This window comes from Nyctereutes procyonoides, unplaced genomic scaffold (genome assembly GCF_905146905.1).
Source record: "Nyctereutes procyonoides isolate TBG_1078 unplaced genomic scaffold, NYPRO_anot_genome, whole genome shotgun sequence".
Lineage (NCBI taxonomy): Eukaryota > Metazoa > Chordata > Mammalia > Carnivora > Canidae > Nyctereutes > Nyctereutes procyonoides.
The window spans coordinates 7,868,300-7,885,023 of record NW_026575042.1 but is presented as its reverse complement, the minus strand read 5'-3'; the positions used below and the strand labels follow the sequence as shown (position 1 = coordinate 7,885,023).

The 16,724-nt window shown below is 46.6% G+C and overlaps 1 protein-coding gene across 1 annotated transcript in view; it reads right to left on the bottom strand.

Moving 5' to 3' along the window:
• ITGA9 (integrin subunit alpha 9) overlaps positions 1-16,724 on the bottom strand; it is a 335,241-nt gene that overhangs the window by 77,127 nt on the left and 241,390 nt on the right. The window contains exon 19 of the mRNA XM_055321450.1: positions 2,581-2,667. Within this exon, the coding sequence (XP_055177425.1) occupies positions 2,581-2,667 (87 nt within the window). The remainder of the gene's footprint in view (positions 1-2,580; positions 2,668-16,724) is intronic.

Here is a 16,724-nt window from a genome sequence, read left to right as displayed (position 1 = left end):
CTTATCAGTAAGAGAAGGTGCTCATAAAAATAAATGGAAACCAAGCATTGTTGCATTCTGTTGCCTGCTGAAGGCTCTGGGCTTAAGGTCCACTCTATTTGGTAAGAGAGAGACTAACAAGTGCTAGGGGGGTGTTAAAGACAGGCTGGCACTATGGGAGACTTTCTTCTGATGTGATCAGGGAGAAAGAGTATTGAACAGGTAATAACTGTGTTGCTGTCAGAGTCAATGCTGTATAGTGCCGTGTCCATGTTTTGCCTAAAATAATCTCAGGAACTTCCTACAATCACTTCAGGTGCTCCCCATGGTGAGCATCCTATGACTTGGGAAAGACAGCCCTGAGCCAATGGTTTTCACCATATACATGTTAGGCATGTGTGAGAATGTGGGAGGGACCCCGGGGTAGGAGTTACAGAACCAAACTACTACAAACTGAGTATGTGATCTTGGCCAAGACACTCTCTTCACATTTCAATGAAAAAGAAGAGGATGGACAAAATGATTCTTAAGTTCCATCAAGTTCTGAGGGTCTATAACTGTTTTTTTATCTAAATACTTGGCTTCCTTAGTGTCTAGTGGCAGCCCCTGGTCTAACTTTGTGATGCTGGGTTCAACTGCACTGAATGCCACCTGAAAGTAATGAATGCTGACCATCAAACACAGTGGACACTGGACACCCCTCTCTAGACTGAAATTTCTATTACAGTGGGGCTTGTCAGTTGCCAGGGAAGGTGGGATGTGGTGACAGGATGGGAAGCAGAGCTGGAGGACACAAGGGAAGGGAAAGTCAAGGGTCTTGTCCCAGCACAGAGTCAGAATTTGGAGGAGATCTGAATTAAATACTCTAAAGCCCCAGGTGAAGTAGAAGCTGAAATCAGAGAGGGAGGCCTGGGAGAATGGAAAGCCAGGAATCTGGCAGGCCGGTCGTGAGACAGAAACAGAAGGCCACCAAAGTAAGCTGATGGGACCGTCCAGAGGCTCAGCAGGTAGCCTGCAGCCTGATGAGTCACAGGGGCTTTGGCACAGGGGAGGGCAGACCAGGTGTGGACAGGGGCAGTCCCTGGCCCTGCTGGGTCACTTCTTGGGCATTCTCCAGGGACTAAGCCCTAGACCCCCTCCCTCCTGGGTTAGCGTTGCTCTAGGCTAAACCTTTATATGTGGGAGGAAGGTAGTAGTATCACCGAGCTGGGAAAAAAATCCAACTTTCCAACTCAGATAGTTCCATGACTCTTTGAGAGTTAATGAATTTTGACAAAATTTAATGCTCCAGAATTCAACGTGGCTTTGTTTTTGTTGTATCCATTTTTATGACTACCCTCTCTTTATGGTAAGTGATCCTGAATCCGAATGTGAAAGGGATACAATTTTCTTTTTAAAAAATCTTTAAAACGAGCAAGACACACCTTGGATTTGATTTGGGATGTAGGCTGGATTTTACTATGAAATGACAACTGTTAACGTTTTTCAATGAAGTCGATTTTCTGTTGCTGGAAAGATTTTAATGAAATGTGTGTGTGTGTGTGGCGGTGTGTGTTTCTACAGGCAATAGCACCCAGGGTTCAGGGCCTTCCTGAAAGAGTTAGGAATCACGGATGTAAGAGCACCATCCTTCGGAGCAGGCACATTCCGTGGGGCTAAGAGGTTCAAGTGACTGTCTAGGAAATAAGCGAATCTTCTTTCTCACTTCAACATTCTCAGAATTGGTTTGCAAAACAGCTGTGAGGCACTAGGACCAAAATGTCTTGAAGATGAAAACAAGCTGATTCTGTGACTTAGGAGAGGAGGATTAAACTTTCATTTTTTTGGTGTGGGGGGAAAGGTTAGACAAAGGAATATGAAATTTCCTTCAAATCATAGCAGGAAAAATAGCTTCCATTTTCAAAGGCAGACCTGATCTTTTAGATTCTAGTTTTGCTTCCAACAATCACATCTTCTATGTATCTTTGCATATCCTTATAATACTGGCACATACCAGAATGTTCCATGAATGTTTGAATATGCTGGACCATATTATTGTTTGAGCTTAGAAAATTTGGCTCCTTATAAATACCAAAGTGAGTCTAATTTCTTTTACTTAAACAGAAATGAAGTGCAATACCATTATTTATGTTTTATGAATTTTAAGAGGTCTCTTGAGAAAACTGTGAGTGCCCAGGGGGAGTGGCAGTCAGAACTGTAGGTCAGTAGCCCAGACCACATTTCTCCTATGTTGTCGCACTCACAGTGGCATGGAATGTCCCAGAGGAAGATTTTTAAGGAGGCCAACCAGATGGTGCTTGCCAAAGTACCAAGGCCATGGTGTGTTCTCTCATATTTGGGGTATGTCAAGTGGATCAAAGAGGAACAGCATGTGGGGAGTGCCCCTGTGGAGTGCACTTGGAGTAGATCACAGGCTTCCGCCCCCGCACCCCCCCCCCCACAGGAGGTGAGCCATGCCACTGTACAAGGTGCGAGGTGGGGGGGGGTGGCGGCAGGGGTGGGTAGAAGAAGTCTGGGGGGAGGGTATAGCTGACAGGGCAGGTGGCTGGTGGGAAGGGCTGGGGGCAGCTGTGAAGGAAGTGCCCCGTCTCTGCCCCTTACCTTCGATTTTGACCTCATGAAAGGAAATCCCACACTGCATTTGAGGAAGTCTGATTCCAGCAGCTCACAGGAAATGCCCATTTCCTCCTGAAAGAGAAAAGGCACCAAGGGATAGGCTGGCTGTGTGGAGACAAATGTGTGTAAATGGTCTCAGAGAGGCAAACTGAGACTTCAGCAGACACGGTTCTTCTTCAGGGAAGTTCCCAAATGGAATCACTGCTGGCTTGGGGGGAGGGGAGCCTGTGACCAGGCTGGAGTCCGCAGTCCTCCTCTGACACCCCACCCTTCTCATGGGCTCCCTGGGAAGGCAGGTGCCAGAACATTCTTAATTAATATTTTGGCTCTGAAGTAGGCCAAGCTGCATGTGAGCTGGATGTCTCCAAAGGTTTGGATGAAAGATAACCAAGTCATCTTCCTGGACATTTTCTCCTAAACCCATACTCTAATCTTGCCTTTCAATATCTTGCTGGTTTGGGAATGATACACTCTAAGAAAATCACACCAAGGAAAATATATGAGTTCTTTCTGCAGCCTGGGGTGGTAAGGGCTGACTGGTCCCCTGCAAGCCTTCCCAGATACAATGGCAAGGAGAGGTCTCCTAGTGTAGCTCGCTAGGGCTGGACTCTACACAAAGTGGCATGAGAAAACCAAGACTGGGGTCATGAGGAGCTGTTGTCTTTCTACCTGGAAACATGGTCTACAACCAAGGTCAAAGCAAAGCCAGGAGGCTCTTCATAATCCACAGGTTCCAAGTTATTGAAATCAATTCAAGACCTCCAAGGGGAGACAGTGTGTTGCAGATTCTGGAGAAGGAGAAGGCACAGAACTCGTACTTGCTGAGTGTCTAGAAGCCATTACATCAAAGTTCAATGAAATCATGTACCCTCCCCAAGGTCATTCTTGGTGGACTCTAAAGCCTGTCTCCCTCCCCATTCCATGCTGATTTTCTAGAGGGAAAGAGAATATGAATTCTCTTCTATTTCTACTCTGTTTTTATTCTATGAACACCCTTTATCTGGCTTTATTTCTATACTTCTTTTTAAGTTGTTCCTACGATCAGGAACACTTTTCCTCAGTCCTCCTTCCAAGGCTTACTTCATGCATCTTGGCTTCATATAGTCATGGGTGCTAAGTTCACACACGTAGGATGGAAGTTGCCTAGGATTCAGAATGGACCCTGAGCCTCTCCTGGGTCAGCTGAGTCAGAGTATCACCTACCACGACTAGCATGCAGGGCACAGGTCTGAAAGATGGTAGTCCCTGTCCTTGAAGACCTCACAGCTTAGGAAGAAGAGACCTCCCAGCAGATAGACAGACATCTACACAGAAGTGTGAGGGGATGCTCTTAGAACCTGAAGGATAGGAATTGGCAATTTCAAGAAGGAAACCAGAAGATAATTTCTTAAATGCTGTCTGACGACTTGCATGTCCCAAAGACTGGCTCTAATGAGTCACCGGGGTGGCTTTGTTACCATCTCTTTCCTCATAGTCCTCCCTGCAGAAGCAGTCTAAAGCTGGCCCAAGGAGAAGCTCCTCTAAATCCTTGCTAATCATCCTGTAGGGAGCAGAGGCAGTGAACTCAAGCCTAAGTGATGTTGGCTCTCAGTTTCCCTGGCACATTTCCTGTTCACATCTGTCATGGGGTATAATGACTCTCAAGAACATCCCAGTATATGTGTAAATTACCTGATTCCTCCACTCAATTCTTCTTTAAAAATATTTAATTATTATTATTTATCCATCATAGACACAGAGAGAAAGGCAAAGACGTAGGCAGAGGGAGAAGCAGGCTCCCTGTGGGGAGCCCCAATGTGGGGCTCAATCCCTGGACCACAACCTAAGCTAAAGGCAGATGTTTAACCACTGAGCCATCCAGATGCTCCTCAACCCAGTTCTAAACTCCCTTTGCGAAGATCCATACCTCATGGGGAGTCCCTTTCAAACTAGGAGACAGGTTTTTGATTCAAGTTTAAGGTCTACTTGTTCTTGAAGTAAAGATTCACTGCCTTCTGAAGACTTTTTTAGTTTTTGCACGGGTGTGAAGGAATGACTGTGACTTCAAAAATTGGCTCTGGAACTTGAGAGGACCTCAGTTTACTTGGCTTTGGCTTAAGACTGCTTTTGGTTATTCAAAAGCTGCTGGATTTACTTCTTTTTGTTAATTTCAAGATGGCAGAAAATAACACTTAAGCCAGCATTTATTTCATTATTCCAAGTCTCTCTTCCACCCTACTCAGTACTCAGTCTACTAGAGATTACAAAATTGGATCCTTGGTGGGGCCAGGCAGAGAGTGCAAAAACCACAGACCTCTCTAGGATTGAGAGCGCTCGGCAGACAATTCATGACTCATGCGCTCCTGGTGGTACTACAGGAAGGGATGTCATGCATCACCCTTCTGCTGCCTGTCAGCACCAATAGAGACCTCCTGGGGTTATTTATTTCTATACTCTGCTCTCCTACTGCAGCTGTGAGGTAGCAAACACTATGGCTCCCTGTGTGGATGGTGTGGGTGCTTGTCCTAGAACCCCTATACTACACAGGTTCCATAGCTCCCAGCTGAATGAACCCTTTTGCCTGGAAGCTTATAATGCCCTCTCCTACCAGCATTCTGCAGGCTAGGATTGACATCCTTCTGGCTCCAGGTGAGACTGGCTCTGGTGTATGGCTTAGGTTCCAGAGTTCCCATGGGATGAGGCTAAAGCAGCTTCCAGCTGAAGCACATCTCTTTGGTTCCTTCCTCTGTCCCCTTCTGCTCCCTTCGCTCCTCTTCTTTCCCTAATAAACTGCTTGCACAGAAATCTCCATCTCAGGTTCTGCTTCTGGTGAACCTGACGTCACACAATGGCTTTTTCTTTCTTTCTTTCTTTCTTTCTTTCTTTCTTTCTTTCTTTCTTTCTTTCTTTCTTTCTTTCTTTCTTTTTTAAAGATTTTATTTATTTATTTGAGACAGAGTGTGAGAAAGAGTACAAGCAGGGGGCAGGGGCAGAGGGAGATGGGGAGGGAGAAGCAGACTCCTTGCTGAGCAGGGAGCCAGATGTGAGGATATATCCTGGGCCCCTGGGATCATGACCTGAGCTGAAATCTGATGCTTAAATGACTGAGACACCCAGGAACCCCCACAACAGCTCTTTAGAGCTGAGGCTCCCTGTACTGAGAGCCGCTGGAAAGTACAGGCATTTGCTCCCAGGTGAAGAAAGACAATGGATGGGGAACATGCACATGCTAATAAATCTGTTTTAGATTCCTATCGAACAGTAGTTTGTAAAATCTGGATAGGAGTCCATCAGGGGAGCAATTGACCCCAAAGCAGAAGTATCATCCTCTTTGTTCTGGTTTCAAATCATGCCCAGGGCATAACTGAAAAAACAGTCTCATTATGGAGCCATTCACACCCCTGGCAGTCAGGCAGGCACCCTGTAGGCAGAGAGAGACCCAGTGAAGCTTCAAAATAGTGATCTACTGAGGGCTGCTTATTACTTATGCCAGCTACTTGGTACCCACAGTGAGAGAGGTTCCAGCCACCAGGTGTCTCTTTGGCTCTGCCTTTACTCTGGCTTTAGGTTAGAGCAACTTTATCATTGTTGCAAGACATGATAGACATGATGACCAGCTCTCAGCTGACCAGGAATACAGACCAGTGAACAAACTTTGTCCCCGATCACCTGCCAGTGTAGACATCTGATTACCCAATTCAAATACAGTACAAATCTACTGCAGAGGGAAGCTAAGATATTGCTGCAAAAGAAGTAGGCTTTCATGAAATCAATGAAAGTGATGATGGAAAACTGCTCAAGCCACCAAAAGCCACTGTTAAATCTGGACCTGGCCGGGTAAGATCAGTTAAATATCCCTGGATGATAACACTTTAAGATGCTTCTAAAGATAAGGATTTATTTATTTATTTATTTTTTAAAGATAAGGATTTAAATAAAAAAGATCAAGAGAAGCCCTTAGAAGAAATATGCTGTAAAAATGACCCTTTTGTGATTACCCTAAAAAAAAAGGCAAAATATGAAACAAAGAATATCACCTTATATTAGGAATATTCACATCCAAAATCTGTCCATCAAGCACTCAATTCCTTCCTTTGTCTCTGAAATTACATACTGTTAAAGATGCTAATAAAGCAAATAAGTTTTTGCCTTGTGTATAAGATATCTTTGACATTATAATCCCAACATTACAAGAGCTGTTAAATGTAAAATAATGTAAACTTATTTCCATAATTTTTAGTTTCATTGTTTAAGTAAAGTCCCAATCAAAAAAATTTTTGAAGAGTTAATTTATTTGTTTGACACAGAGAGAGAGCACAAGAGAGGGAGTGGCAGGCAGAGGGAAGGGGAGAAGCAGACTTCCTGCTGAGCAGGGAGCCCTACTATGTGGGGCTCCATCCCAGGGCTCTGGGATCATGACCTAAGCCAAAGGCAGATGCTTAACTGACTGAGCCATCCAGGCGCCCCCCCCCCCCCCCGCCTCACCGCTCCAATCAAATCTTATAAAACAATTTTTACTAGAAATTTTGGATCTTATTCTAAGAAGATTCACATAACTGGCCTTTTGCCTGGCCTAATTTTCCTTGGCTAACAAAGATCTCCAATACCATCAAATGCTATCAGGGCTTCTCCCTAGAGACTGAGTGATTCAATTTAAATGAAATTAAATTTTTTTTAACTGACACACATTACTCTTAGAATCAGGAAGACATCAAATGGACACTTTCTAGAACATGTGATGAAATACATATTTATGCACATTCACCTCTGTATCCTCAGCCTGGCACTGAGCCTGGCACTTAGTAGCTTCTGAGTTTTCTCTTATTAAGTGAATGGGCCTTGGCTGGTCAAGGATTCAGGTGAAGGGACTGTAAGAAGAAGCTCATTTGCTGGTCTGCCTGGCACGGGAGATGCTTGCCTTGGCAAAGTCCCCCTCTTTTCCAGACATACCTCAGCTCTCCCGGGCCTAGGAGTGTGGCCAGGGGAGCCAAGTCCCAGCCCTGTTTGTAACGTGCAGTTGTTGGCAAGAAGAATCAGATAATGAAGTTAGGGAGCCCCCTTGGCCTTTGGACTCCTTCCTCCCAATCATACAGCATTTGGTTTCATTCTGGAGTGTGCTTTGACCACCAACACAGTGCTCTTAGGGAACAGCAAATCTGCAAAGTCCGACAAGGGCTCGGTGCCAGGAAAAGTTTGAAATTTAACTTCTCATTTTCTAGCTTCCTCATGGGTTTGTCAAACTGAAGAGGACACTCATGTCCTCATGTCTGGCTGCCAGTCTGGCAATTTGGTGTTCATCTAAGACTCCCTTCCTTCATCTATGCACTAGCAGTGTGGCTAGTGAGTTGGTATTGAGTTGGTAAGAGAAGCGTTAACTCAGTTAATACAGAAGTTGGGTAAAATTTGGAAGCACTTTATCCTCAATTCTCTAATCAACTGAAGCGCCACAGGGGTTCCCAATAAGTTGGTCCAGTGACTTAATAGAAAGAGACTTCATTCCCAGGAAATACTTCATTGGCCCCATTTGACCATGAGTCAGCCTGATCCTCACCAGAAAAAACAGTTCTATTCCCGGAGGGGAATCCTTTGGGATAGGATCCATGAAATTCCTACCCATGAAGAAAACCACATGGTTTACAGCATAGAAAGTGCACAGGTTAACATCCCAACTTTTATTACTGGCTCAGGTCTGTAACAGCTATGTGTTGTCAGGCTAATTAACCATCCTTTCCTTAAGCTTCTATTTCCTTACCTGTCAGATGAAGTGGTAACACCTGCTTTGTTTGTTGGCCTGCTAGTGCTGATGGCTCTAAAGATGGAATGCACAGATGACCCCTACTCAATAATGGCTTACTATGTGCCAGGTAGTTCTTCTGGGTGGGAGCATCCTTTTTGATGCCATTTTACAAGGAGGAATGAGAACACAAAATAGTTATATCACTTGCCCAAGGGTTCCTAACTGGCAACATAAAAATAGATCAGAAGGGGCTTGGAATGGGAACACCAAAAAAGGAACAGACGAGGTCCCCTTCCACCATCCCCACCAAAGAACCCATGGAAACTAAGCCTGAGAGGTGGGAAGCATACCTGATGAACCCAAAGCAGCCTTTAAGGAACATGGAAAGTATAGTGACTCTAATACAGATGCTCAACATGGCTGATGGCCTGGCAAGGCTGGGTCAGTGGTTACAGACCTCCTGCCAGATAGGAGCCGGCAGCTGAGCAGTCTGAGGAACCAGAGGTGATCACTCACACATGTGGGAGATTTGGAAGAATCAGGCGAAGAAAGCACTACAAAGCAAGTTCCTTTCTTAAATTTTGTCAGAACCCTGTTTGGAAGCCAAGGCTCAGACTAAGCTGGGTTTGTTCTTTCCATGCTTAAAAAAAGTGAAGAAAGCAGGAACTATAGTCAGAACATGTCTGAGACAGATGAACTGCATAGCCATTGGAGCAGAATTCCCCTGGGACATGAAGTATTAGAATTTGGTGAATGTGCTTTATGCCACCCTGAACCAATCTCAGGCAGAGGGAGGCCAGCTGTCAGAGAAGGAGCAATTACCTAATCAAAGTGAGCCAAACAGTCCTGTTGACCCTTAGAAAAAGTGCTCTGAAAGCTTTAAAATGAGTAAAAATACTACACTTTAAAAGCCATTATGAATTAGAAATGAGTTGAATAAACTTATCCGTGTAACATTCCCTCCTTGGTACATTACATCAACCCTGTTTAGAGCTAATCTTTATATTTTCCCAGAGTGCAAATAAAAACACCTCCCCCATGGGACACCTGGTGGCTCAGTGGTTGATCCCGGGGTCCTGGGATCAAGTCCCACATCGGGCTCCCCGCAGGGAGCCTGCTTCTCCCTCTGCCTATGTCTCTGCCTCTCTGTGTAGATAGAGATAATGAACAGATAAATAAAATCTTAAAAACAAACAAACCAAAAAAACACCTCCCCCAGTGCTGATGATGGGTGCCTTCAGGACCACAGGGATAGGAACTTAGAATATAGACAAAGAAATCAACCAGCTCTCACTGAAGAGCCCAAAGTGAAGAGACCAATAATCCATGCCTTCTAAGGCTTAAGAAGAAATTATTTGATTTTCATCTAGGAAGTTTGTCCTCCTGTTAAATAGTGGGAATGTCTCATTCTTAGATTTTAAAGCCTGATTTCTATTCTTAGATTAAAAATATTTCCCAAAGCTTGCCAATTCTTGATCAGCCAACTAAGAATTCAACGTTGCATTCTATCTCACAAATCAAATTATTTTGATTTTCTATCGCTCTTTTCCTTTTCCCTACAGGCTGACTGGAAAATCAACAAGGTGGAGACCTCTCCCGAAAGGACACAGGAAAGAATTTAACATCATGGCACAAAAACAATTTATGCATGGTGTTTAGATGAAAGGCTTTGTAGGAGTCAAGTGCTTGAGGAGTACTTATTAAAACCCTGGCCAGGAATCTTGGGGTTAGAAATGTATAACAGGAATGCCTGGGTGGCTCAGTGGTTGGGTGTCTGCCTTCAGCTCAGGGCGTGATCCCATGGTCCCGGTATCGAGCCCCACCCACATCAGGCTCCCTGCATAGAGCCTGCTTCTCCCTCTGTCTCTGTCTCTTTCTGTTGTTTCTCATGAATAAATGAAATCTTAAAAACAAAAAGAAATGTACTAACAGTGAAGAATTTTACCCCACCTACAAACCGACCTACATTCCTGCCCACTCAAAACTCATTTTCAAATGATTTTGTTGCTAAGGGCCTTGCTCCTCAAAGTGTGGTCCTTGGACCTGCAGCAATCAGCCACCCTTAGGAGCATGCCAGAAATGCAGATTCTCAGGTCCCCCCGAATTAAAGTCTGTACTTTACCAAGATCTCCAGGTAGCCTCTGATCATGACCATTTGAGAAGCACTGCTCTATATCGCTGAGCCCACCCACCCAGGAAACAGGATGTCAACCCATGGAGACCACCGTCTCATGCTCTCTGCCTTCCAGAAAAAATGCACACTACTGATGCTAGTTAAGGGCTACTGTCTATGTGAAGACACACTTTCCTGGAGTTGGAGATCTGCCCGTTCACATGTCCCCAATCTAGGTTCCTCTGAAAGCAGATTCTGGGACAAGGAAGTGACCTCAGGATACTTCATGAAGGAGTGGGCAGGTATGCCACCAATGGGTGAGAAAGCTGGGACATCTATCCTTCAGTATCTACCTGTCCTTGGTTGAGATGTATCAGAAACACCGACTGTCCTGTACTTCCTGTGCTTCTAGCCTTGGTGCTTGACCATAACACACCTGGAGCCTGGAGCCGAGAAAGCCCAAGGCAGAGAGACATAGGTAGGCCTCGGCCTGCAGAGCAATTGGCACAAGTGGTCTCCAGGGAGGTGTCGGGGATATGAAAGGACCTGGGCTTGGACAGTATGTCCCCTATCCTCTCCTCTCTTCGCAAGCAGCTGGGATGGTCAACTGTGGACTCAGAACTCAGGCAGCTACTGATGAACTTCCCTCAGCCACAGATGAAGAGACAGGCCCTCAGAGAGGACCTCTCCTGAGTACTGTGTCTCCACAGAGCATGCTGTGGCCTCAGGGAGGCCTGTCTCTGAGGGCAGCTGCCAACTCATCTCTTCCCTCTGGTTGGTGCATCCATTTAGCTACCTTTGGACACATCTTAGGACTCTAAGAATCAGCATCCTCTTCTAGAATGATCCCTCTCTTCTTTTTCTTTCCTTGCTGCCACAGCACATCAGCCCTAACCTCCTCCCATCCAGATCAGCACAAAACCACCTTAGTGGAGGCCCTGTTCTCAGCTGTTCCCCAGTTTGTTCTACAAGCTACTCTAGGTGAATCTTAACATGCTCCTTTGTTCCCTTTTACTTATGGAAGGACTTCAAAGGTTATTACCAATCAACACCCTTCACTGATCTCTAACTGGAGTGTGCACTGGAGCCAGCTGGGGCCAGAGAAACCATGCACAGCTGTGGACGCTGGTCACTGCACAAGAGACCTGGCTGAGGGGGGAGGGGGCTGAAATCCAGCCATGTGGCTTTCCCCAAGTCCTGCTCCAGGCCAAGAGGCTGTGGACCACCAGAGGGGGCACTTCTCCCCAATTTGTATGACTGTGCTAGAAAGATCAGAGTCTGTGTGGAAGGCTTTCTTTTAAAAAAGACCCAGATGGAAGCCCTGCCATAGACCCACTGAATCACAGCACACAGCAAGGGCAAGCATTTGCTGAAATCTCCCTGGGTGGTTCCAATGTACACTCAAGTTAAGAGCCCTCCAAGGTTAGATTACGTTATAAACCTTGTTAAAGATGCCGATTGCAGGCCCTACCCTCTGGAGTGGGATTCTTTTTTTTTTTTTTTTTTTTTTATTTATGATAGGCACACAGTGAGAGACAGAGAGAGGCAGAGACATAGGCAGAGGGAGAAGCAGGCTCCATGCACCGGGAGCCCGATGTGGGATTCTATCCCGGGTCTCCAGGATCGCACCCTGGGCCAAAGGCAGGCGCTAAACCGCTGCGCCACCCAGGGAACCCTGGAGTGGGATTCTTAAGAGCAGAAGTGGGGTCAGAAAAAATCTGAATTTTGAATCATCTGGAGCATGTGTTCCATGGCAACGTCTGAAACACTGACTCCAGGGGCGAGGACAGTCACCGTCATTTTGGAGGTGAAGAGACTGAGGCCCAGCCTGAAGGGAAAAAAGTGCTTTCTCTGGGTTCTAACTCAGGTGAGGACAGGAAGCCTGTCAATATGCATCCCATGCCTGGAATGGGAGCCTCCCAGACTGGTGTCTTGCCCTCAGGGCGGTAATGTAGAGAGAATAATTGGAGAGACGGTAGCCAACTCCAACATGGGTGCCCATCTCCTGGTGCCCCCCAAGGAAGCCCGTCTGCTCATTCAACAAGTGTTTCTTATTTTGCCTCTAATGGGAACCAGCTCCTATAGAATGATATGAATGTTTTCTGTTGTCTTTACATTCCTTTGTTTATTCTCTCATTTAATAATTATCTATTGGGCAGCCTCAATGCCCTTCACTGCTCTTATAAGCAGTCTCCATTGTCTCCCAGGGGGTGCTTCCAAGCCTGTGGTGAGGGACAAGGACCTAGCTGCTGGAGGAAAGACTCCTGTATACCCCTGTGTGATGACAGCCTGGGTGAGGTGTGCTCAGTGGGCTGACATGGAGCTTTGTGCACAAGAGCAGCTTAGAACACATAGGTCAAAAGCTATTACAAATGGTAAACAAAAAGCACTATTCATAAAACGGAAAGATCTGGATGAGGGCCCTCTATTCAGGACTGCATCTAGCAGACTAAAAGGTGGAGAAGAGGTCCCTGCAAGACTTGTGGACTTGAGTGGATTAATCTCATGTGCCAGGAGCGGAGGTACTAGTCGAGCTTTCCTGTTCAATGTCGGACATGGAGTGATTGCTTGATGGCGCATCTAACAGAGCAAAAAGCACCAGCTGAGGGCTCAAGCTGTAGGAAATGCCCATGGGAAGGGCAGAGAGGGGAGCACAGGCTGTACTCAGGATGTTCAGACAGCACACGTGCCAAGGAAAAGCCTGATGCCAAGAACCTCGAGGATCAATACCACATTCAGAACAAGAGTAAGTCAATTTTACAGCACCGAATCGAGAAGGACCTCCTGTTGAAACGAAATGCTAATGTTACGTATCCTGTTTGTATTTCAAGAACAATATAGGGAGATGGGCTTGGTCTCCTAGGATTATAGTTGGTCTTCTCTATTTTTAGTTTTAACATTTTCAGTTAGTTGGCCACTTATGTAAACTGACCCACACTACACAAAGCGTAAAGGTAGCTTTTGGTTGTTTTAATGGTTGGGTTTTAAATCCAGTTTTGCTAGAGTTGTTTGTGAAAGCTCTTCTGATTCTTCCTGGTTCTTGGGGGAGGGGTGGGGGAGAGAGGAGGATGAGCTACAGGTTCATCACATTGCCTAAGCGCCAGTATGTTCTGAACTTGTTGGAATAGATGAAACTTAGGATTGTGTCAGAAGCTGGCTTGGTTGCAGGGGACAGATGAATGGACTGGCTTATGACTTCCCAAGCCCTGACGCTGCAAAAGTAATGGACTGATCAGCACTCTATGTGCTTCCATCTGTCATGTGCTGGGTGTCTCCCCCACAGGCAGTTCTGCTCGGTCTTTATTTTCCCTTTGATGACGTTTTCATTTGTCTTACTCTCCACGCTGGTTTTTAGGGCCACTTCAGATGGCTAGACTGACCACACACCACCCCGCTCACAGCAAGCCATGGAAGGAGGGGTCCATGCTGCTGGCAGCGTCCCTTCCACATCCCCGTGCATCTCTTTGCATGTGGCCATGTGCACTGATTTCCAGCTGCCAGCACCTCTTTATGAACATGGTGAAATGGAAATGCTTGGGAATTCACATTCCCTCGGGGCAACCCTTACCCAACAGACCCTTGTCCCTGATTGGGAAGTTCTTAGATGTGACCTGTACTTCCTGCCAAAGTTATCCATCTAATCTTTCTTGCTACCCACTGAGAACTTTGCTTGGCCTCCTTTTCCACTTCCCTACTGGTTGCTGGGAACACTTCCTAGCAAATTACCTTTACATGATGTCTTATCTCAGGATTTCATTCTGGGGAACTCAGAGACCATCACAGACACACCGGGCTTCCCTCCCCTCTCTATGCCCCAGGTAGGGGGATCCTAGCCTGGTGCCAGTGGAAGCACTTCAGACTTTGAGCAAATGGCCTCTCAAGTCTTAGAAAACCTCTCATTCTAATGCATGATGCAGAGCAAGGCTGCTTTCCTCGGAATGCCAGTTCTAAGGAAACCAGGATCTTTTAAAACAAACAATTCCACCCACCAAACATTAAGGGTGCAAGCTAACATGGCTGTGCAGACTTACATGACTCACATTATCAATTTTAATCCATTTAAGTGCCTCTTAAACATGAATTCATTTAATTATTGTTCCTAAGTGTTTTTCTCTTTGTCCACTTTGGGAAGGAGTCCTCCCGACCTGTCTGCACCAGGCTCTGGGCAGGGGCGCTGAACAGCAGGTTAAAGCCACTCTCCTCTTTATAGAGCTTCCCAGGAAAAGGATCCAGGACCCTGGAAACTTCCTGACTTGTGATTGCACAGTGATTTTTTTCAAACTGACGTGGGTTTAAATCTTAGTTCTACCACTTATCCAGTGGTGCCTTAAGTACCTCTGTAAAAACACATAGTAATACCTAGTCCACAGCCTTGCTACAATGATTTGGTGAGTGTCTATGGTGGCTGCCACCATGGTGGTGGTGGTTGCTACTCAGCTCTATCGAGGGACTTTTCAAATGTTTCCTTTGCTCTGCCACCTACATTTGCTGGCAAATCCAAGGCTGTTCAAAGCCACTCCCAGTAGAAGACCACCTCCCCTCCCCACCCCACCCCGCCCCAGCTGGGCTGCCTGAAAAATAAGAGACAGAATTAGTGTGTAGTGAACTCTGACCACATGGCAGACATTGCTCTAAGCATTTTGCTAGGATGGACAGATTTATGCTTCTCAACAATCCTACGAAGTATTAGATCATCCGCTTTGCAGATGAGGATCCAGGAGCCAGAGAGGGTGAAGGAACTAATCCAAGGTCACATAGCAGCTGGATGGTAGCGCTAGAACTCCAGTGTGGCAGACTAACCCCGGAGCCTGTACTGCCTCACAGAGACTGGTCCGCAAAGGGGCCTGCAGGGCACAGGGCACAGGGGTTTTCCTTCCTTTGCTTTGCAATAACCTGCCTACAGCACACTGGTTCTCAAACTCTATCATGCATCAGATGCACACTGCTGGGGCTCACCCCCACCCCCTCTGATTCAGCAGGTCCAGGGAATGGCCTGTGAATGTGCTTCTCTCATCAGGTCTCTGGCGATGTGGATGCTGGTGGCAGGAGACCATGTTTGGAGGAGCACCTATCCAGATTTTCAGAAACACTGGCCCAGGGCCAGACCCACAGTGGAAGACAGTCTCATAGGAGGGAGTAGGACTTGGTCTGCTGAGCAAGTGGCCACCTGAGGTGGTACCTTCCAGGGATGCTATGAAGTCTGTGGGGCCTCTGCTGCTGGGGCATATGGGAGCCCTTCACAGGCTGTCCATTGTCACTGGGATACCCCCATGTCCGCTTCCTCCACATTGCTTCTGACTCCCCCACTCCTGCAACAAATGGAGCTAGATTAACATCATGGTGGTGTGGTGAAGAGATGCTGAAGAGCACAGAGAGGGGGAGGGAATAAACATTTACTGAGTATCTTCTCATTTTGGGACGTTGAAGTGCCATTTTCTTGAAGCCTGATACTGTGAAGGAGGTCTCATAATCCCCACTTTACTGATGAGGAAAACAAGGCTCTGGGAAAGTTGGACAACTTGCCATAATGTGTGTAGCTACTTGGTGGCTAAAGCCAGAGTCACACAGTGCCTACGTTTCCTCCACTCTGAGCTGCGTCCTTGTGCCTGTCTGGATGGTGGATGCCCTGTTGCAGACATAACTGGTGCTGAGCAGACTGCAGAGAGGGGGCCTGTGACCCCAGGTGCTGTTTCTGCTGGGGAAGGAAACATTTCACATTCACCATTTCTGGCCTTGAAACAGACTCCAGTCTATGTGGGGTTTTCTAAGCAGAAATAAAAGGGTCAGATGGTGTCTCAGTGGCCTGGAGGATCCACAACTTGCCCTTACTGCGGACAGAAACAGCAGCACGACTGCAAGTAGAGTGGCCCTGGGCCTTCAGAAATGGCAAGGAGATGCCTTGCTGGCAGCCACTTGGCCCCTTCATGAGTCTCAACCAGCAGCCCCTTCATGAAGAGAGCCCAGCAGGCCTTTTACAAAGAGCACAGAGAGTTTTCTTTGGCACAAGATTCAGATTTCCTGCCCTGTTCCAATGACCTCACGAGGGAAGCACCCCTGGACCCCCCTCCCCCACCCAGTGCCAACAGTCTGGGTTTCACAGCTCAGGCTTTCTGCTTATATGGGGAGAGAGCTTGTTTCTTGTCTTCCTGAGGCCCTCCTCCATGGCTCAGTCCACTGCCTTCCTCTGTATTTGGAGACAAAAGGCAGTCCCTCCAACTGGAATCTTCTAGAAGAGGGGATATGGATGAGGGAGACCTCTCTGTTGTGAGCACCAACTCTGCATTTCCTCAGCAGATGCAT